The sequence below is a fragment of the Pogona vitticeps genome, chromosome 9 (genome assembly GCF_051106095.1).
Source record: "Pogona vitticeps strain Pit_001003342236 chromosome 9, PviZW2.1, whole genome shotgun sequence".
Classification (NCBI taxonomy): Eukaryota; Metazoa; Chordata; class Lepidosauria; order Squamata; family Agamidae; genus Pogona; species Pogona vitticeps.
In genome coordinates, this window is record NC_135791.1 from 25,530,585 (window position 1) to 25,551,733 (window position 21,149).

A 21,149-nucleotide genomic window follows, 5' to 3' on the forward strand; every position below is an offset into this window, starting at 1 on the left:
CCCCTGGCAGGCAAGTATCCTTACCTGTTTTAGAATTCAGAGGTAGGGGTAAAAAAGGACAGGGTGCGTGTGAAAGAATGTTAATTGCTTTCTTATTAACTCTTAACCTTTACGAAAGCAATGAAAAACAGCGAAAAAAGCAATAAGCAAAGGCACAACGCCTGCAAAAAGCAAGCAAGTCATTCTGGAACATGAAAGCAGGGATGCAGATCCATCGGAAGAAAAAGCAACGTCTGCAGGCGGACAAAACCTTTCTTAGGGTCTGCTGCACATCCACACAACGCGCAAGGTTTCGGGTTCCCCTTGGTCCCTCCTCTGATGAGAGATTCCAACCCATAACTCACCCCAGGTCTCCCGACACACACACACACACACACACACACACACACACACACGCTGCCAGCCTGCTCACCTGTGCACGTAACCCAGGCGATGAATGGAGCCGATGGCCATCACCATTTCGGCCAGGTAGAACCGAGCCATCTCCATAGGGATGCGGTCCCCGAATTTGCTCAGCAGTGTCAAGAGATCACCCCCGACATAGTAGTCCATGACCAGATACTACAGGGTGGGGGGTGAGAAACATGGAGAGAAAGCAGTGAGGATTCATTCCTTTTTCAGCCAAGTCTTGCCTATCTTCTACCCATCCACCTGACCTCCAGCCCTGGAGCTAAAGTACCTAAATCCCAGAGCTACCCAGAGGCAGGGTTAACCCACTCTCAGGCTTGGCCAAGCCCTGTCATTCCTAGCATTCGAAAGTCGTTCCTTCACGCCCAGCGACGGCACTCACCAGATAATTCTCGTCTTGAAAAGCAAAATGCAGCTGCGTGATCCAGCGCTGATCCCCGTTGACCAAAACGTCCCGCTCCTCTCGGAAACAGGAAACCTGGTGGAAAGAAGGAAGGACAGCCCGGAGGCCCCGCCTTTGGTGATCTCAGGTTGGCTTCTGAGCATCCTTCGGTGACAGCTCAGCCACGGATCACTCCTGGGCTCCGAGCAAAATACTGTCAGCCAGCCTCGGGGTTCCTCGATTCCGCAACATGGGTAAAGACAAATTGCCTCCCTTGCTGTGTGGACAAGCTCGTTGATTCATTTAAATAACGTCCCACCTTCCTCACAGAGCTGGGGATCCAAGGCAGCTCATAACACAACATAGGTATTTTTTTTTCAAAAATAAAACACCTTCGCCCCTACCTCTCCTCGCTTCAACATGTCCCATTTATTCATTATTTTCATGGCGTACACCTGGGACGTCCTCTTCTGCTTCACAACCGCCACCTGCACAGGTAAAACACAAGCCAGAGAAGAGGCCGTCCGGTTGTCCTCTATTCAGCACTGGTCAGGCCTCCTCGGGAGTCCTGCGTCCAGTTCTGGACTCCGCACTTGGAAGAAGGAGGCCAACAAACTGGAGCAAGTTCAGAGGAGGGCCACCAGGAAGATCAGGGGGCTGGAAGCCAAGTCCAGTGGGGGAAGGCTGAAATGACTGGGCATGTTTTGCCTTGAGAACAGAAGACTGAGGGATGAGAGGGGACCACTTTTCAAATACTTGAAAGGTAGCCCTACAGAGGAGGGGCAGGATCTGTTCTCGGTCATCCCACAGTGCAGGACACTAAATAATTAGCTCAAGCTACAGGAAGCTAGATTTTGGTTGACGATCAGGAAAAATGTCTCAATTGTTAGAGCCGTACGACAATGGAACCAATTAGAAGGAGGCGGTGAGCGCTCCAGCGCGGGAGGCCTTCAAGAGAAAATTGGACAGCATCGGTCAGATCTGCTTTGATTTGGATTCCTGCCTTGAGCAGAGAGTTGGGCTCAATTTATTTTATTTATTTTATTTTTATAAATTAAAAAAATAGGCCCCTTTTTCAACACAATCATTCTACGATTCTAGGTTTTCTCCTTGGAATTTCAGGCTGTTTGCCATGTTGGTCCCCACAAATGCAAGCCGGCCAGATCATCTTTTAATACACCCCACTAGGAAGCTAACATCAGAGTCAGCATAAATGGAAGGGGATCAAGGACAGATCAAGGATGGGACTGTGGGCGGACGGGGGTGGGGGTGGGGAAGAACTCTCATCATCTTCTGGATCCGCCTTCCTCAACCTGGCACTCTCCTGATGTGCAAGACTACATTTCCCAGAATCCCCCAGTGGGTCTAGATACATTGTGTTTGAGGAAGCAGTTTTGTCATTTAGAAAGGCTGGTAATGATACAGTACAAACCTCTTCAGTTTAGCGATACCCCAAGATTTTAGTTTTGATTGTGTTATAATAAATAATCATGTGCAGTCAAGTCAATTCTGACCTACAGCAACCCTTTCTCTGTGTTTTCCAAAGAGAGAACGCACACAAGGGGTTCACCCTTCCTTCCCCTTCTTCCAAGGGTGCCCCTGGGGCGGTGCGCAGCTCACCCAAGGCAACACAAGCAGGTTCTTCTCTTAGGTGGCACACCGGGGAATCGAACTCCCACCTTCTGGCTCTGCAATGAGATGGCCTGAAAACCACTGAACTGTCCAGTCAGCTTAGATTTTGTTACACATGCTGAATGCGACATATTTACCCTTTTACGAATCTCTGGGTCAATAGTACCAGCACGCCACCCTGAACACACCTCATCTCATCAGATTTCGGAAGGTTAAATAGGGCTGGACTAGGTCCATGTCAGGATGAGAGACACCAGGGGATCCTAAGCATCTCCAGGTAGGGCTAGGAAAGGATCCTACCCAAAGCTCTTGTGATGGACCCAAGCTTTTGATGTTCCCATGAAGGGTTGACGCCACCTCTGTTTCTATGCATGCAAAAGTTTGTGGAGAAGGTTAGTCCAGCGGGACACCCAGTCCTGCTGGGACACAGCACCCCCGGGGGGCCTGCCTGTTGTTTGCGTGACGAGGCTCCTGGATCCCTCACCTCGCTGAAGGCCCCTCGTCCAATCACTTTGAGGATCTCAAAATCATCTCGCTGCATCCGGAGCTCTTTCAGTCTGGACGTCACCGGCTCCGCTGGAGGGAAAGAGAAGCCGAGGAAGGTTTATTTGGAGAAAGGAGGGAAAGGGCTTCGCACGTGGTAAATGTAGACTTTCCACAACAAGACAAGGAAAAGGAGGGGAGAGAAAAAAGCTGCAGAAGATTCAAAACCAACCCAGGGCAAAATATTTGTCTTGCAGAGAAAGCTCCTTCTCTCTCTCTCTCTCTCTCTCTCTCTCTCTCTCTCTCTCTGGGAGAGCCAGAGAAAAAGAGGGGAGAGAGGGAAAGGGGGAGATTTATTTCCCATCTCCCTCAGTATTAAAGAACTTTGGGCTCAATGGTGAGTGGTCCTCTCTAAGCCTGCTTGCCCAGAAGGATACATAAAATACATAATTTAAGTAAAATAATAAATAATCTGTCCACTGTTGGAAAGAGGAAGCTAAGCTAAACTAAGAGCCAACAGGTATGTTACTGATAGCATGTCTTTAGAAGCATCACTCTCTCAAGAGATGTGATTCTGGCTACACTCTGTGACTGAGAAGCCAGACTTGCTAATGAAGCCTGTGTTTATGTCTGGAAGACGAATCACAAAACGAAGCAAGGTAAGTTGTAAAAACGATAGGAAGCATGGAAAGATGCCTGCTGAAGCAATCAGACCTTCTTATCTTACAAGTAATTCTCACTTCCACTGATGCACGCTCCGTAACGTATAGCTTGTTCTTAGCTTTCTGCCTGATCCAGGAGAACCATTATTTTCTTCTGCTTGGCCTTCCCTGGCATTCCATCTGCACTAAAAATATATAATTAAAATCTGACCTTTCTCCTTCTCTACTAATTTAAGCCAAGCTTTTGCTGTGGGGCCCATTCTTTGCAAGGTCCAGCATTTTTAGTACAGGCGGAGTAAAAGCAAAACGCAAAACATCCCTATAAAAATCAAAGGCTTACCCCCTGAATGCCGGATGATGCGCATGGAAACAATTGGAACGTGAGCATGACATGATGGGGAGGATGATGACGATGGCAATGACAGCACCCAGAATCGCCCAGCTAGAAAGGCCATGGAGGATGACAGCTGGAGGATTCTGGCAGCTGTTAGGCAGTCTAAAAATAACTTTTTCCACCTTTGTCTCCGATCGCGCCCACAAAGCGCACTGAAATGTCTGGACTGTGCTCAATAGATGCCATATATCAGGCAACGGTGGAATTGTGACGAAGGATTAAGAGAGGTGGCTCTGTCACACATAGCAGCACGATGAGGAGCACCGGGAATCTGATGACTTTGGATCTATTATAAGTTGCTAGAAGGTGTGCTTCGCTCTTATTTTCAAGGATAGCTAATGGCCCTTCGAGGGATGGAGACTGGTCGTGAGGGGGAAGCAGGGTCTGCTGCATGGGGGGGGGGAGGCGCCTGCTGCAGCTTCAGCTGCCCCCTCCAGCATCGCTCCACCTCCCTCCAAATATTAATAACTGCCCAGAGCTTCCTTATACAGCAACGACAGTGCCGGACTTGGGTTGGCATGACTCAGATGTTTCTTTGCAAGGGCTTTCTCATGCCTTAAAATAAAAGTGTGGCCAGCTGGGGGTGAGGGTGTGTGTGGGGGGTCCCGTCACGTGATCTACCGCCAGGATGCGGGTCAGGTGACTCCAGACATCGTTGGCGTCAAACGGATGAGTCAGCTACCAGACTGGCTGGCATATCTTTGAGAGAAAGAGATATATATTTTTGTGCCCCCTCCTCTCTCCGGGAAGGGGCAAGATCCCCCACCCGTCAGGCCTTAAACCATTTCCTCACATGGTGACAGAAAGAGGAAGCCACCAGAGAAGCTAGAAGGCGCAAAGATGTCATTGGCGATTCGTTCACGAGCGAGCGAGCGAACGGAGCGAGGAGAGAAACAAGTTTAAAAATAGCTTAAGGATGTGACCCAGCAGCTTGGAATGGGATTTCTTTGAGGCAGGATTCTGGGAGTGCAAAAGTCTTGAGTAAATATTAAACCATGGAGAGAAAAGCCTGGTATGCGTATACACAGCGGCTGGCTCATCTCTCCTGCCTTTTCTGTACAGCCTAAAAAAAGCCCTGTGAGGTTCCGACCAGGAGGCCTTCTCATCCAGCAGCTGCCCTTCCCATCCGTAACGGCAGTGCAGCCTAGAGGTTGGAGCGCTCAACTAGGACGGAGGAGGCCTGGGTTCAAATCCCATGGGGCCGTGAGATTTAATCGATAACTTCGGCCCCATCAGGCTTTCTGAGCCTGGTCTACCTCACAGGGTTGTTGTAAGGAGAAAGGAAGAGAGCCATTTATGTCACACTGGGCCCGGGATAGGTAGGGATATAAACGTAACAGACAGACGAACAAACCAGGGGCACATATTTTGGGTCCACAACCTCCTCTTTTCTTTCTCTCTGTCTCACCACCCACTAGGCTTCGATCCTGTTGTGGCTGACAGTTGGGGAGGGTTGGGGGACTGGATCAGTTCTCCAGAGTTTGGCTAGCTGGGCATTCTGGGAGTTGCAGTCGGGGCGGGGGGAGAAAACTTTCCAAGCTTTGGAAAATTCACAGAGCTCTTCTCTGTCCCTGTTTGGACAGTATAGCTTTCCTGGCTAAATGCCCCTCCTGGCTATAAGACCACAGCTTCCATCATCCCACTGGCCAGGCTGGTGGGGGGAAAGTGGGACTTGTAGTCCAACACATCTGAAGGTTTTCAAATTTCAAAAACAAATGTGAAAGGTGTTGCTAAAAAGAAAAGAACTGCTGTATAACTCAGTGTTTCAGGCTGCAGAGCCGGAGTTTGGGAGTTTGATTCTTCCTTGGTGCCTCCTGGGCAGGAGCTGGACTCGACGGTCCCTTCCAGCTCTGCAGGTCTAAAAGGATCAATCTGTTACAAGCTCTTATTTCCCCAGATGGTCTAGAAGACAGCCCAAGAATACCTTGTCTCAAGAGAAAGGTCCTTCCTTGCAAAGCCCAGAAGGAAAGCGCTTTATGTGGCCCAAGAGCAGCCACCAAGAAGGCCCTTTGCACATGCTCAAGCCTGTCCCCTAGATCAGGGGTCCCCAACCTTGGGCCTCCAGATGTTCTTGGACTGCAACTCCCAGAAGCCTTCACTAGGTTCAGCCAGAGGGGAAGGGTTGCCGGGCCACCTTTTAGGGGCCTGGGGGGGAGAGAACCAACCCTACACTTTCACAGCAGCTAAAGATGCAGGACATGATCTGGCAGGGCTGAAAAGAGCTGCTGGAGAGCCGCGCTTCCCAACCTTGAAAGTCACCTGGGTGCTCTTGAACTGCAACTCCCAGAAACCCCGGCCAGCCCAGCTCCTGGGGAAGGCTTCTGGGTGTTTGAGCCCAAGAACCCTAAACACAGAGGTGTGGGAGGGAGCAAGGGAGTGTTTGTGGTTGCCTAGCAATGGCAATAACATCTGGGGAATGTAGGGTTGCTAGGCAGCCGCCCCATACTTCATCCTCCAAGCCACCGCAAGAGGCAAAAAAGGGCCGGCCAGGACTGGTTCTTGGCAACAGCAAAGGAGGAGCGACTCAGGAGAGGAACCGGCCCAGAAAGTCCAAAGCAAACAAACCCGGCAGTGGCTGTTTTGTTTTGTTTTGTTTTGTATTTGTGTTTCCACCAGGTCCAGCGTCTCCACCGATTGAGCAACAGGGTGCATTTTTGAAGATCCGGCTTATGCAACGTGGTTTTGTTCAACAGCCTGGCGAATAAAGCGGTCGAAAACAGGGCAATATTTTTTTTTAAAACCCACGATGGAAGTATTATAATGAAACACAGGAATCGCAGCCCTCTAGGGGTAAGCCCTCCCCGACTCTGTGGGACTCGAGGTCCAGGGGGAAGAGGTGTAAAGGTTCTTATTTCACTCCTTTAATATACTTGATTTATAGATTTGGGGCTGGGGGGGAGTGGGGAACAGATTAAGTGTTCCTCCATAAAGCACTGTTAATAGATGTATTACATCTGATCATATCTTCTGAAAAATTAAGATTCCTTTGGCTTTAGGTCACGACAATACATCTGCGGGCCTGGTGTCTCTGTTTTGTTTAAATGTTCTGATCCTAACCACTGCCTTCTCATAGTTTGCTGGCAAAGGAACTGAAGACCTTCATCTTCGTTGCCATCACCGTGCCGACCTCATGTCACCTCCCTCTCCCCCAGGACTCGTTGCTTCTCGAATGCGCTTACGCTCCCTTTTAGGTGACCTCCTCTGTTTGCAGGATCTTTGCTGAGAGAGAGAGAGAAAGAAGGGCATTGGTTCAGATACAGCAAACCTGAGAGAGATCTCCCTCTGAGGAGCTGGAGTCTGGCAGCTGGACCTTGCAGAAGGACACTCTGCAGGGTTAAGTGACGGGTTGAGAGCCACATTTTTTCCCTCCATAGCTGGGAGAAAGGTGGGATCGAAAGTGGCAAGAGCAGAACGTGGAAAGGGTGGAAAGCAGAATAGGAAAGTGAGGAAGAGGATGATGAAGGAAAAAAGGGAGTATATTAGATGCTTTTCATCTTGCTATCTTGATGTGTTTGCTGACATTCCGTGTCTGCTGAAGAACCAAGGCAGACCACCTTCTCCAACAGAATGTACCATATCAGACACAATGAGCAGGCAGGGCCAGTATCCATGCCTTCTCCCCCACTCCACCCCCATCCATCAACAAACAGCAAAACTTTTTTCTCCCCCAAATCTCATGGAAAAATACGCCCCAGCCAGCCGGGTCCCTTGAGGATAACCTGTCAGCTGAGGCAATGTCGAGCTTTTTGCCAGCTCTCATAAAAGCCGGCGCTCTTCCGAAGCCTAAAAATTGCCACAAGTTAATGAGAATGGCCACTTTCATTAAAGCCGGGGATGTATTTTATAATGTGCATAGTTTAAAACTAATCAGCAGATGCTTAACAAGCCATCGCAGCCGGTTCATCCTTCCCACCTTTCAGAAAAACCTACAGTGTCTCCTCTCGGGAATTGCCTCCGCCATCGCCAGGCTGGCCTGGCCTGGCCTCACCTCGTTTCACCCCACTCTTGGATTGACTGGGCTCCTTTTTGTCGGCCTCCGTTTCTTTCCTCCCACCGCCCTGGTCTGGCGCCGGGGGGGGGGGCAGTTGGCAGAACTGGGTGATGGTTGAGATCGTGAGGGGTTCCGCCAGCCATCCATGACATCTCAGCCATCCAGGGGAACCATTCCTCTTCCAACCGCTCTAGGTAGCTAGCCAGCCAGCCAGGATGCTCTTGAGCTGTCAAAGGAGGCCCAGAAAATCTCCGGGCTTGCGTGCTTTGCTTCTTCTGACTTTGAGGGGCAGGCCCTCCTCTTGCGCTCCCCTCTTAGGCAGGAACCAAGTCTGCCTCAGTCTTACCTGCAGGGGAAGGGGTTCCTCACCTGAGATCCCCAGATGTTCTTGGACTCAAACTCCCAGAAGCCTTCATCACCAGCTGTGCTGGCCGGGAGGTTTCTGGGAGTTGCAGTCCAAGAACATTGGGGGGACCCAAGTTTGGGAAGCACTAGGCACCATCCAAAGTGCTCAGTTTGAGAATTTGGGGGAAATAACATTACCAAACTGCCACTTCCTAAATCCCTTAGCTGAAGGGATGTGGTGGCACTGCGGGTTAAACCACAGAAGCTTCTGTGCTGCAGGGTCGGAAGGCCAGCAGTTGTAAGATCGAATCCACACGATGGAGGGAGCTCCCATCGCTTGTCCCAGCTCCTGCTAACCTAGCATTTTGAAAGCATATAAAAATGAGAGCAGATAAATAGGGACCACCTCGTTGGGAAGGTCACAGCGTTCTGTGTCTAGTCGCTCTGGACACGTAACCACAGAAACTGTCTACGGACAAACACTGGCTCTACAGCTTGGAGATGGGGATGAGCACCGTGCCCTAGAGTCGGACATGACTGGACTAAATGTCTAGGGGAACCTTTACCTTTACCTAAATCCCTTAGCCACTGGCTCCTACTGGAATTCTGGGCTTTTTGGTCCAGAATGTAGACATTTGTCCCGACTTTCAACCTGGTCTTTTCCTGTGATTCTGTGTGTGTGTGTGTTTTTTTTTAAATATAACAACTTGGTTCTGTTCTCAGCAGGCTTAATGTCATGCAGTCCTTGACGGGCTTTGGAGAAGTCTGAGATCTTCACATGGACAGGCCTCACATTTCCAAGCCCAACCTTGTTACCTTGAGGGCTAGGAACTTGATCAAGCAAAAACAGGGCTCTCAATATGCTGTGTTTTGCATATTATGCTGAATCTAGTCCTTGTGAGTACCACTGTCCCTGGATATGGCCGCATGGCGTGAACCAATTAATAGAGCAGAAGCCATGTTGAAGACAGATTTAATAGTGACTTAGTGCTGGGCAAGATGCTACATATCACATAGTTCTGGCCACCACTGCTTCTGCACTATAGTTGGCTCACCTCCTGTGGTAAAATCCCTGGGCCACTCCTAAGGAGGCTCTGCATATTGCAATGGATTTTAGGGCAAACTGCCTGGGGCAAATTGACGCAAAACTTTGACTAGGCCTCAGAAGGTCTGGGTTCAAATCCTTACTAGACTACAAAATGCACGGGGGTGATTTTGGTCTGTTACACTCCCTCAGCCTGACCTAACTCACAGTCATGGCAAAGAATAATAGGGGAGCCAGGGGTGGGCAGACGGAAATGGGACTAATAAATAAAAATGTTCTTGTAGCCATCATCCCTACAACGTGAAGGATTTCGGAAACAGTCCTTTAAAAACAAATGCAACCCTCAGGATCCTGCTGAGGCCATGCTAGCTGGGGATTCTGGAAGCTGTAGTCCAAGGAAGCTACTTTTTCAAGCTCTGCCCTGATTCACACACGATAAATGATATTCAGCATGCTCTGGGACTGTGTGTGTTGCATTATTATGGTCTGTCTCTTTCAGAGGATCCTTTAGAAGCTTCCAAAGAAACCCGGTGTGTGTGTGTGTGTGTGTGTCCTGAAGACACCAAGGGGAAACAGTTAACTTTCTGTGGTCTGTCCGCCTGTTAATTTCACTGCTGGTTTCATCAATGCCTGAACTCCTGTATGATCTGGGGAAACGTCTAGCAAAACCTGGAAGATGGAATGGCATGTTCTGTTCTATTCGCCAAGAGAGACAGCAGGGCGGAATGACACGTTAGCCCCCCAGTCATTCATCTGCAAAGGGACTGGCCTCTGAAAGATTCGCTGGCTGACGGCTGCTGATTAATCAACTCAATCTCCCACCCAAAATCTCCTAATGAACAGGGGGAGCTTTTTCAGCCTGAGTCAGACCATGAGGCTGTTATATATATATTACACATTTTAAAATGTTATTTTACAGACCTAGTTGCTGTTAGGGGCTGCCAAATCACTTTTGACTTAGGGTGACCCTATGAATATGCAACATTACTTTGCCTCCAGAGAAAGGTCAGGCTTGATTTGTTCTAGATTTCAAAAGTTTTAAAAATCAGAAAGGGTCACAGCTAATGCTCTGCAGCATTAGAGATTTGCCTATCGCCATCATCCATTGCAACGCTGAGAAATGTAACTTGTTTCTTTACTCAGCATGGCACCTTAAGATGCTCTTTAAAAATAAATGTCAAGCGTGCCTAGCAAACATTGCTCACAACACCAATTGAATAATTTCTGTCTCACTCATACTAATTTTTGGAATGTAACTTCATGACATCTTCATTATCCCTGCTAAAGGAACCTAGTGGCAGGAGGGGGTGGTTTGTGGCCAGGAACAAGGGGCGTGCCCTGAATTTTGGGTGCTTGGGAGGAATGGAGCCTCTCCACCTGGTTGATGAGCTGTCACTGGTTGGTTATTTCAAAACTCTGTTACTTTTAACTAAAGAGGATTTGAACCTGTGGCTTTCCACATAAAAAGCCGCTGCTTTACTGCTAAACTATCCCACCCCCGCCTGTAATAATATGCACCAACAAATTAATCTGAGAGCCTGTCCACACTGGCATAAAATTATGATATATGAATCTCTGATAGACATCTTTTGTGATTCTGCTTAAAAACGATCCATCCTTCCCCTTTAAGAGGTGGCTGGTATCTTTCTGGCACAGGGCTAAAGGCATGCAATCTTTTGGGGACGATTCGTTGAGATGCAAAATAGCTCTGCCTTCCTGGATGGGTAGCAAGAGTTAAAAGAAATTGCACTGAAGATAAGGACCTTTTAAACACCCAGGGGATTGTGTCATATTTCACAGTGTGGATAGGCCCTGAGTGTGCGACCAGACACCTGCAGAAGTGTGTGCCTGATTGCACCAGAAAGGGTTGCTTGAATGGGAGCGATCTCTCTTAAAGCAACCCTTCTGTCTACAGAGGAATCACTCCAACCTGGTCGCGAAAAGGAGAAACCTCAAAAGCTCCAGATGGAGTCGGTCTGGAGCGCATCTCTTGGCACGTCGTGCGGTTGCACCGGGCTGCTCTGCAAGGGGTCTCGACTGCCATGGGATTCCCCTCCCAATCACGCCCTTAGTCAGCATGGCTGAGCACCATTCCACATGGCAGATGACAGGCTCAATCAGCAGGTCTCATGCAGGTCCGTTCGGGGTGACCTGCGAAGGCCTCCAACGGGTCTCAACGGACAAGGACCCTAGGTGGCCCAGGCAGCTGCTTCGAGACTCACACATATTTTGGGCCACTTCAGACACACATACTCTCTCTCTCTCCTCCTTTCAGCCAGGAACGGGGCATCGGATCGCTTCCAAGATGACCCAGGGTGTTCGCTAGATGTTCCCAAAACTAGTGGCTAGTTTTGCTCTCTTTCGTCGGGTTCCTATTTCGGGCACAAGGCGGGTTGGGAATCTGGGCTGGTGGCGATTCTCAGATTCCACAAGGGCCCTCAGAGACTGCAAGCTGGGTTACTGGGGAAAGACGTGTGTGTGTGTGTGTGTGTCTGTGTGTGTCTCTCTCTGTGTGTGTGTTTGTGTGTGTGTGTGTGTGTGTGTGTGTGAGAGAGAGAGAGAGAGAGAGAGAAATTCCTGGGCATGGAAACTTTTCCAGCATGCTAATTGCCAAAAGTGGCACTCACAGGCCTACGGCTGCTTCTGAAAAGCTTTTTTCCCCCATGTCAGGGGGATTGAGACCATGTGCAGACTCTCCTGACCCTAACCACACGATGACTCTCTAATAGTAACCATATCACCACCACCATGGAATCAGGGCAAAGGTTGCTAGGAAACGCCTATAGCTCACACGGCAGCTCTACACCCATTGACTAGTAAGGAAACAGCGCTGAAATCAGTGATATTTCTATTTTGGCACAGGAGTTGTGAACCCCTGGAGACTGTACTGGGCCTGCTGTTCCTTCCCTTCCACCTGATCAGAACTGCTTTTGCAAAACCTCAAAAGAGCCTTCCTCCTGAGCTAGCCACAGTTCAACCGCAGACTAAGCAATGGCTGGTTCGCTGCCGTTCAAAGACACCCGCCCCCGCCCGAATCTGTTGCAGGTCACTTCACCCTACCTAAAGGGAGGCAAGGCCCTGATTGGAGATCAGCAATTTTGTAAGCCGGGATCCAGAAAGAAGAGGAGGCTGCTTTTTCTCCCCCACAGCCTGGAACCAAGAGGGAACAAGAGGGAAAAGGGAGGGGAAACGGGGCCCCAGCTGTGCCTAAAGCAGGTCTCCTTTTATGGAGTTTCACAAAGTCCCAGCAACACACCGCATAAGCCCAGGAACAACACACACACACACTCTCTCTCACACACACAGAGAGAGACCCGGATCTTCTCGGGAAGTGGGGTGGGGTGGGGTGGGCAGGGGGGCTAGGTTGTGCCATCTTGTCCACAAAAGGCAGTGTGCACAGCCAAGGGGTGGGGTCCGGGGCTTGCTTTTTGAGGGTGGCTGGTGGTGGTGGCTGCAGGGGTTTCGGGGGAAATGACAAGAATACTCAGCACACACTCTTTCCTTCCTCCTCTTCTCCCCCAAAACACATTTCTGCTACAGCGTTGTGAGAGAGTGATGGAGACGGCCTTTCTTTCTTTTACCCCTCCTTCCTCTCTCTCTCTCTTTCAAGCCACACCGCTGCCGTGTTTTTCAAAGTGTTCAAGGTGCTCCCTTTGCCAACGGAACACACAGGCTTTTTCACTTGAGTTCCCCAGCCTATGGCAGCACACCATTAAAAGGATTTGTAGACCATAAAATGGCAGGCCCCGGAGATTTGTGGTGCAGTGATGAATGGGCCAGAGAGGCTGAATGAGAGTGCCACTGGGGACATGCAAAGTGCTTCTCTCCCTGTTCATTAATGACACACACATCTGCCACTAGAACACTGATGTAAAGGCAGGCTTTCCCAACAGATAATCCCTGATGATTTTTCTTTTATATTCTTTGATTTCTATTTCTGTCTATTTGTAATGTTTTTAATAATTTTATTGTTGCTCCGATTGTAAGCCGCCTAGAGTGGTCTAGTATGACCAGATAGGCGGGATAGAAATAAAATAAATAAATAAAATAAATAAATAGAACAGAAGGCAACTAGGTTGACAGTACCAGGCGTACCTGAAAGGTAGCACCTTTTTGCTTAAGCACTGAATATGCTGAACAGTCTAGCTGCCAAATGGACATGCGCATACACACACACACACACACACACACACACCACACAGGTTGCTGGAGTGACAACAGGACATGGGCAAGGGTTAACTACTTCTTGCTGGTGCACAGGCACCTTTCCGTCTGCTTCCAACTCTCTGCAACATGCTGACATCTGTCAAGAACGATCTAAATTCCAGAATTAAACCCTGACAGCCAACTGCCGAGAACCTAATAAGCCCATGTTTCTGTTGGGGCCCCTCTTGGAAAAAAAAAAAAAAATTTCAGCCAGGGCACAGCTCAGCTAGGAAGCAGTCTATGGGGTGAGTTGTAGAAACGAGGTGGGCTAAACGACCCTGGTAAGGATGCTGAAGGTGAGGCCAGCAAATGAGTGACTTCACAGCAAGATCTAGGCAGGGATTCCAGGCTCACAAACACCCTTTCCTTCTCCAGGTCTACTCTTCTGGAAAAGAGGACACTTAAAGCACAATTCCGTGGGAAAGCCACGTCAGTCTGCAGCAGCAAAGTCACTGACCACCGTGTCGCACCTTGAATCTAAGAGATTTATGACACAACACGAGTTTTTGTGGACTCACAGACTGCTTCTTCAGAAGGTCCAGAGAGCGCCAGCATGGGAGTCCATGCTTTGAAACGTTTCCCTTTTGGACTACATGTAGCCGGGGAGATTTTTGGAGGTGGAAGTGAATTTTCTAAGCTCTGGCTGCATGTTGCTTACCGACAAGGGTGAAAGCATCTTTCAAGCAAGTGAGGATAATAGAAGAAAAAAAAAATATGGAAACCTCTGTCTGGGTCTCATTCAAAGCATCTCGATCTAGACCACAAAACGTCTCATATCAGTTTGGAAGCACAACGGCTAACATCCTTGTGAATCAAAAAGGCGTGTGCAGACATTCTCAACAGCAACTCGCCAACACACCAATATCTATGAATTTTTGAGAAAGAAATTTCGACAGACAGCTTTCCACAGCAATGGGACCTTCTAGATGCGCCGGCTCACACCGCCGATCATCCTCAAACAGCACAGCTGCTGAACGGCAAACAGGAGCTCGTCACAGGGCACACATCTTCATTTGACAAATAGTTTTATTGGAACCAGCCAAATAAAAGCTTTCATGGCATTTTGGCTGGTTCTAATACAGACATTACTCATCTGTGCGTTTTATTCCTTCTTAAACCTGCACGAGTACTTTTGTTTTCTGTTTGCTTTTCATTCGGCACATTTAATTTAAGACAAAGCGGGTTTTCAACAAGGTAGCCCGTGTTACTCTGTTTCAGCACAAAAATAGAAACCCAAGAATTGTAGCAATTTAAAAAGACTAACAGATTTATGTCCACGTGAATTTTAGTGGATTACAAACCCCTTCTTCAGACACAACAGTCTGAGGTTTATAAGCGGCACAAAGTATTTATTGGTGACATTTGTAATTTGTTTTGTCAGCCAGGGGATTCCTTCCAAACACCTAGGAGGAGAAAGAGATCAACCCAAAGCTGCCAGCTTGGCTAATGTGGACACAGGCTTTACAGCAGGCTTGTAAACCAACTTGGAGGGGAGGGGGCATGCCACTTTTGCAGGCTTGATTTGGTGGTGCCAGTTGCTGGCACAGGGTGGGGATATGAAAGGGCAGAGTGGAGGGTGAAGATGAATCGGGCCTGTCTTCTTGACAATGGGCTCTGCAATGGCCAAGGCTCGCCAGGCGTTCGCATGGCAAAATTCACCCCCGGCAAACTCAACAAACTGGAGATAAGACGGTGGTATAAAGAAAGAAACAACTGTGTAGGTAAGCAGCAAGAGGGAAGACACTGGGAGGAAGAGAAAGCTTGGGGAGAAACGAGCAGAGAGGAATTAGGAGCAAACCAGGTTTCTAAGAGAGTATCTACACTATACAGTTACGGCAGTCCGATCCCACTTCAAGTGTCATAGCTCGGTCCTATGAAATCCTGGGGTTTGTAGTTTGGGGAAAGAGCTTAGAATTTTCTCATGCATGTCCTGAATTCAAACACGGGAGCTTTTCGGCAGAGACCTCTAAGCCCCCTCGGCAAACTACAAGACCCAGCTTTTCGAAGGATGGATCCATAGCAGTTAAAGTGGGGCCCAACGGCTGTGGTCTCTGAATATCCGCTATAGGGATCCGGGATTTGCCCTCAAGAGTTGAGACTGAAAGGGAAAGGGGTCAGCACCGGTTCCTCAAATTTAGGGCCTGCTGATGTGTAACCGGATTTCATATACTGTACATCCACTCAATCATTAAGTCACGCTTAAGGGAGATTGGATTTCTGGTGCCCCAGAACAAGGGGCCTGATGTCTGAGATCACCCCAAACTATAGCTTGGACGGGGGAATTTCCCAATTTGGGTGAAGCGCCTTCGTGATGTTTTTCGCTTTTTGGGCGTGTCTTGAGATGGAAACAGACAACCCTTTGTGAAGTCAGCAAAAAAGGAGAACTCAGTATTCTGCAAGTATTAATCAAGGCATTCAAGAGAAAACCATCTTTGATTTGGATTCTGCCTTGAGCAAGGGGTCGGACTCAATGGCCTTATTGGGCCCCTTCCCGTTCTGTGATTCTCTGTTGTTTCCTTATCCTTGCAGCTGTGTAGCATCGGTAGCAAAACGTTACTTTTGTCCACCAAAATATCTGCTACCACCTTCATTTCTATAGTTCACAAATTATGTTGATGACCGAGCTAGCTTGAGAACCTATCAAAGGGCAGTGGGTAAGTCATTTCTTGGTCTGTCTGTGAAATGGGTACATTAAGGTCCCTGTCACAGAGCTGTTATGTGGATGACTTTGTGGGGTTACAAAAAGGTTAGGGTCTAGTCTAGTCCATCAACTGTTATTAGTCATGGCCCACTTTCTAAAAGAGGATCAAGATAACAGCTGTGAATCCTTCTGAAAACCTCAGGGAGGCTCCCTATATAACATACGCATGTCATAAAAGAGGTATCTCCTATTTCAGGACTAAGAGTTTAAGAGTCAGACCATATGTTAAATTAGTTCTGCAAAAGCTGTCCGTATCTCACAGTTTTTCCCAGCTGCCCACACGTGCCCACAGAAAGTTGTCTGTGGCACCGATTCTGGACTTGCCTCATTTTGCATCCCAGAAAGGCTTGGTCCAGCCATGACACAAATTAAGAGCCTACTTCTGCTGAGAAATATGCTTTTTGGGCTTATATTGTTACACTACTGTATTTAGTCTTTCTTTTTTTTTCTTTTTAATTTTTTGCAGTAAGTTTTAAGGACACTAAAGACTGCTGTCATATTATTGAAAAGAAACTCAAACAATTAAAAACATCTGTTAGGAGAGTGGGAAGTAATCTCATTAACTCACTAGCATGGAGATTAAGGTGGAGAGAAATGTTAGCACTTCGTATGAAAAGCTTGTCTGTTCATCATACCAAGGCTCTTGCTGCGTACCACCAATGGTACAGGTACCACCAGTTGAAAATCACCTGTTAGTGGCATCATCATCATCATCATCATCATCATCATCATCATCATCATCATCATCATGTGCCATCAAGTGAATTCTGACTTATGGTGATCCTTTTTAGGGTTTTCCAGGTAGAGAGTGGTTTCCCATCCCCTTCCTCTAGGGGGAGCCCTGGGACGATTGCTCAGCTGGCCCAAGGCTACCCAGGCTGGCTCTTCTCCCTGGAGGCACCAGTGGGGGAATCGAACTCCCAACCTCTGGCTCCTCAGCCAGATGCCTAAACCTCTGAGCTATCCAGCCATGGTTAATGGTATATCAACAGCCAAAAAGATTTAAAAGAAGAAAGGGGGAAAAAAAGGAAAAGATTTAAGCAAGCAAGCAAGCAAGCAAAACCTTCTCTCTTCCAGCTGACAAGCGCTTCCCTGTCTGGCCGCGGGCACCCACTGGACGCAGGGTAGTGGCAGTTACAAGCCGGGATGACTCACCCCACTGTAGAAATTCTCTGATGTACTTCTCCTGAGCCAGAGGTGAGGTACTGAGCTCATGATGAACGCAGAGCAGGAGGTCTACCAAGGTCTCCAGGCCGATGACGCTCCGGTCTAGCACCAGCTCCTCCATCTTCTTCAGGCGCACCTCGGCAGCCATGGCGGGGGCCAGGCAGGGGCCAGGGGTCTCCCCGGCGGCCCCTTGGCCTCCAGCTGCATCCAATGGAGGCTGGCTGTGGCTGTCGCGGCCTGGATCCCCTATGCGGGTGGGTGAGTCCTCTCTTGCTCCATGAGAGCCAGCCTCATCTCCTTCTTGGGAGGTCACACCGGCTTTGGTAAATCCACCGATTGCTCCAGAGTGGGCGTGAAGGATGGAGAGGAGTTACTCGTTGCCAGAGACCTGTGTAACTCCAAAACACACGCACAGGCGCCCCTCTGCACGTCAAAAGGTTATTTCAAGCGAGGCCCGGTCTAGTGGTGCTGGGGGCGGCTGACAAACCTGGGAGCCTTTTGATTTCTGCCGTCCCTCCTACCCTCTTCCTTGCACAGACGTGCACACATACACACATACACAGAGAGAGAGAGCCTGCCAACCTCAGTTCTGCCCTCTTTCTGTCTTAACCTGGCACACCGGTCCTAACTTTTCTCCTCTGGACAAAAGTCCCTACTCCTTCTTTCACACACACACGTCCTCACATCAACTCTCCCTTCCCCTCCAGCACCCTCCACCGAGTGTGTACCTGCTCCTGCCTTACACCCACAAACGCATTCCTCCCCTGCTTTTTCACACTGTCCCTCCTGCCTTCTCTTCCTGGCCTTCACTTTGACACACTCACACTCCCCCCCCCAAAGCGTTTTCTGCTTTCCAGAAACACACAACCGGCCTTCTTCTCCCCCTTCCCTGGCATGCACAGAGGGACAAACAAGGGGCACACACAAACACACCCACACCCGCACACACACACACCCCTCTTGTCTGGCTCTTGCCTGTTGCACTCCCAGGGAAAACGCCAACCGCCTCTTTCTCCCTTCCTCTCTTTCCCAGCCCCGGCTCAGCGTGCCACCAGCTTAACCCAGAGGGGCCCCCGTTCCTCCCTTGGGCACCAGCACACCTCGGACCACTCAGCTCAGTTCAGCTCGGCTCTGCCCAGCCTGGGAAGCTTCTGTGTGCCAGGGCCCGGACCGCCGGAGGCACAAACAACTCCCATGCCCATTTAAAGTTCCCTGGAATGAAGTTGCAGGCCAAGAGGCTGGACTCCCTGTTTAACTGCTTCACTGCCTCTTCCTTTCCTGGTAAGCTAGCAGGCCTCAACTTTTGAGTCCCTCCAGGTCTATAGGAACCTCTAAAAACGGCCCAGAGGCGCTGCTAATGAAACCAGTGGCAAGTGGTTTCTGTCCTCTGCTTAATTCATGCACAGCACCCAATTCTGCCGCATTTGTCCTCTGCGACTGCTACAAGCATTAAAAGGGCAAATGAAACTTGTTTAATTTTCCAGCAGCCACTTTGGCTGCTAGTCCCGGTCAGCGGCTGAAGGGCAAGCTCACAAATACACAAATCCCATCAATTCAGCAAGTCTATTCGCGGGGAACTGGGAAAACTGGACTGAAGCTTTTCATTGTGTTGGTGAAGGGGTACAGAACGGTCATTTTTGCCTCCCCTTCGTAACCTCCCAGACCCGTCTTTTTGGGGGTTTATTCCCCATGGGCACTAAGTGTAAGACCGCAAGGCAGCTGAACACAACTGAGTTAAAGTTAAGGGTGTGAATTTATGTACAGGTCCACCTGTTAGACAGACCATAACCCAGTCTACATTCAAGGGACCCTCCTCACCCGAAAAAGGACGTTTACGGAACTGTATGATGGGAAATGAGAAGGATGGCAAAATCAAAGGTTGACTTGTATTAAAGGAGGCTTAACTAGGGACAGACTTCTTTCCAATTAGAGGTGCCCCAACGGGCAAACACAATAAGATGCACACAGCATTTTAGTATCTGCGTCACACGTTATTTTAAAAGCCAGCCCTACTGGAAATATTTCCCATTGGAATGCCCACAGAGCCAGAGCGTGTTTTTTTTTTCTTGTTTCATTTTTTTGTTTTGAACTACAGAATAGATGCTGGCCAAGGGGCTTTAATCAATGTAACGATATTTTCAACAATATTTTTATAGTGAGAAAACAGGGACCTCACAGGATCACTTTCATTTTTAATGCAAATTATTACTTGTATTTGAACTGAGATGCCTCAGTGTCGCAATTTTAATTGCATCCTATGATTCTGCTGTTTTTAATTGCATCTTAATATTTGTAACTTACTGTTTTTTTTTTGATAACTGTTTTTTTAACCTCATTGCCAGCCATGTATACCCCTGTCCCAAGACAAAGGTGGTGTATTAAATCACCCCATTGATCAATTAAAATAAATTGAAATAAAATAATAGTGAGGCACATCCACAAAAAGAACAGAATAAATAAGGATATTCTTGGCATAAGAAGTTATTGAGATCACTATGAGTGCCAGATATCCAAATTTAGCCCCCTGCCTATCGTTCTTGAAAGGACCAGCAGTTTCCTGGAGAGGACTACCCCAAGACTTTCTTCTGCCTGAGGCACAGCAGTGAAGGGTGTTCCCTCTCCACATATATACCAGTGTAAGCAGACACATGGGCCCCGGAGTCAGGCAGATTATTTTGCCATCTCAGAAAGAAAACCCCACCAGAACCTTTCTCTTCCTATCCATGGGGTTCTAAAAACCTCCAAACTCTGCACATGAAGGAGCTCATAGTTTGCTACCCTTCCAGAATACCCAGAGGCTGTTCTCTACACTGCCACCTCATTCCACCTAATGGTAGGGCCGGCCTTGCTCTGAAAGCACTGTGGTGTGATTGATTCGGGACCCTGGGCCCAGCTGCCAGGACAGCAACTTTATTTACAGTATTTACTTATTTATTTTGGGGACTGTGACGCCCAAAATCCCCCAGCCAGCATTCTGGGAGTTGTAGTGCCCCAAAGAAACTTCTCCAAGATCTGCTGGCGATCACCCTCTTCTCTAGCCCCAACTCTTCCTTCTGGCTGGTCTCCATCGTGCTAAGTTTAGAACAACAGAGACATTCCAGAAGCCTAAATCGAGGGACAGAGAAGCCAGGATTTTCGGCTGCCCAGGGAACAACTTGTGCTGACTCCCACCCCCACCTCAGCTGCCTTGTTTGCTTAGATTCATAGTCATTGCCGTCTTCTGGCTACTAAGCCAACTTGCTGGACTCCCTCTGGGCTAACACAGGGTCTTGCAAATGCCTTCTTTGCACTCCAAGAAGGAAAGTGGGAGAGGCCTTCTTGCCAGTGAATGGGGAGCTTAGAAAGACAATGGTTCACTTCTGGTGATGCACTGGCCATTTTATTTTCCAGAGGGAGGCAAAAGAACTGGCTGCAAATTTTATTTCCCTATTTGGGAACTAAAACACAACTCGGGATGATTCAACTGACATTTACTCCACCCCAGTCTCCCACCTACCCAAATTAAAAGGGTCAGAAATCCAGAACACCTCCATTGCTGGGATTTATCATTCCAAGTGTTCTCAAAAACTGTAGAGATGGAAGGATCCTCGAAGGTCATTTCGGCTAACCCCGGGCAAGGCAGGAGACCCACAGGTAAAGCATCTCCCTTGTTTAAAAGAAGCAGATAGAGGAAATCAGGAAGCTCAGAATTTATTTCTGGACCCCAGGTTACTTCTTGTTAAGTGGATGTAAT

At 48.6% G+C, this 21,149-nt stretch overlaps 1 protein-coding gene across 6 annotated transcripts in view; it reads right to left on the bottom strand.

Annotated features, from left to right (window-relative positions):
- DMPK (DM1 protein kinase) overlaps positions 1 to 21,149 on the bottom strand; it is a 36,615-nt gene that overhangs the window by 12,364 nt on the left and 3,102 nt on the right. For 3 of the 6 annotated variants that reach the window (XM_020787307.3, XM_020787309.3, XM_020787308.3), the window contains exons 1-5: positions 17,405 to 20,904; positions 2,907 to 2,998; positions 1,195 to 1,278; positions 791 to 886; positions 413 to 561 (exon numbers count right to left, since the gene is read on the bottom strand). In XM_020787307.3, coding sequence (XP_020642966.3) covers positions 413 to 561; positions 791 to 886; positions 1,195 to 1,278; positions 2,907 to 2,998; positions 17,405 to 17,564 — 581 coding nt within the window. In that variant the 5' untranslated portion in view covers positions 17,565 to 20,904. The other 3 variants (XM_072979913.2, XM_072979914.2, XM_072979915.2) reach the window with 3 other exon arrangements.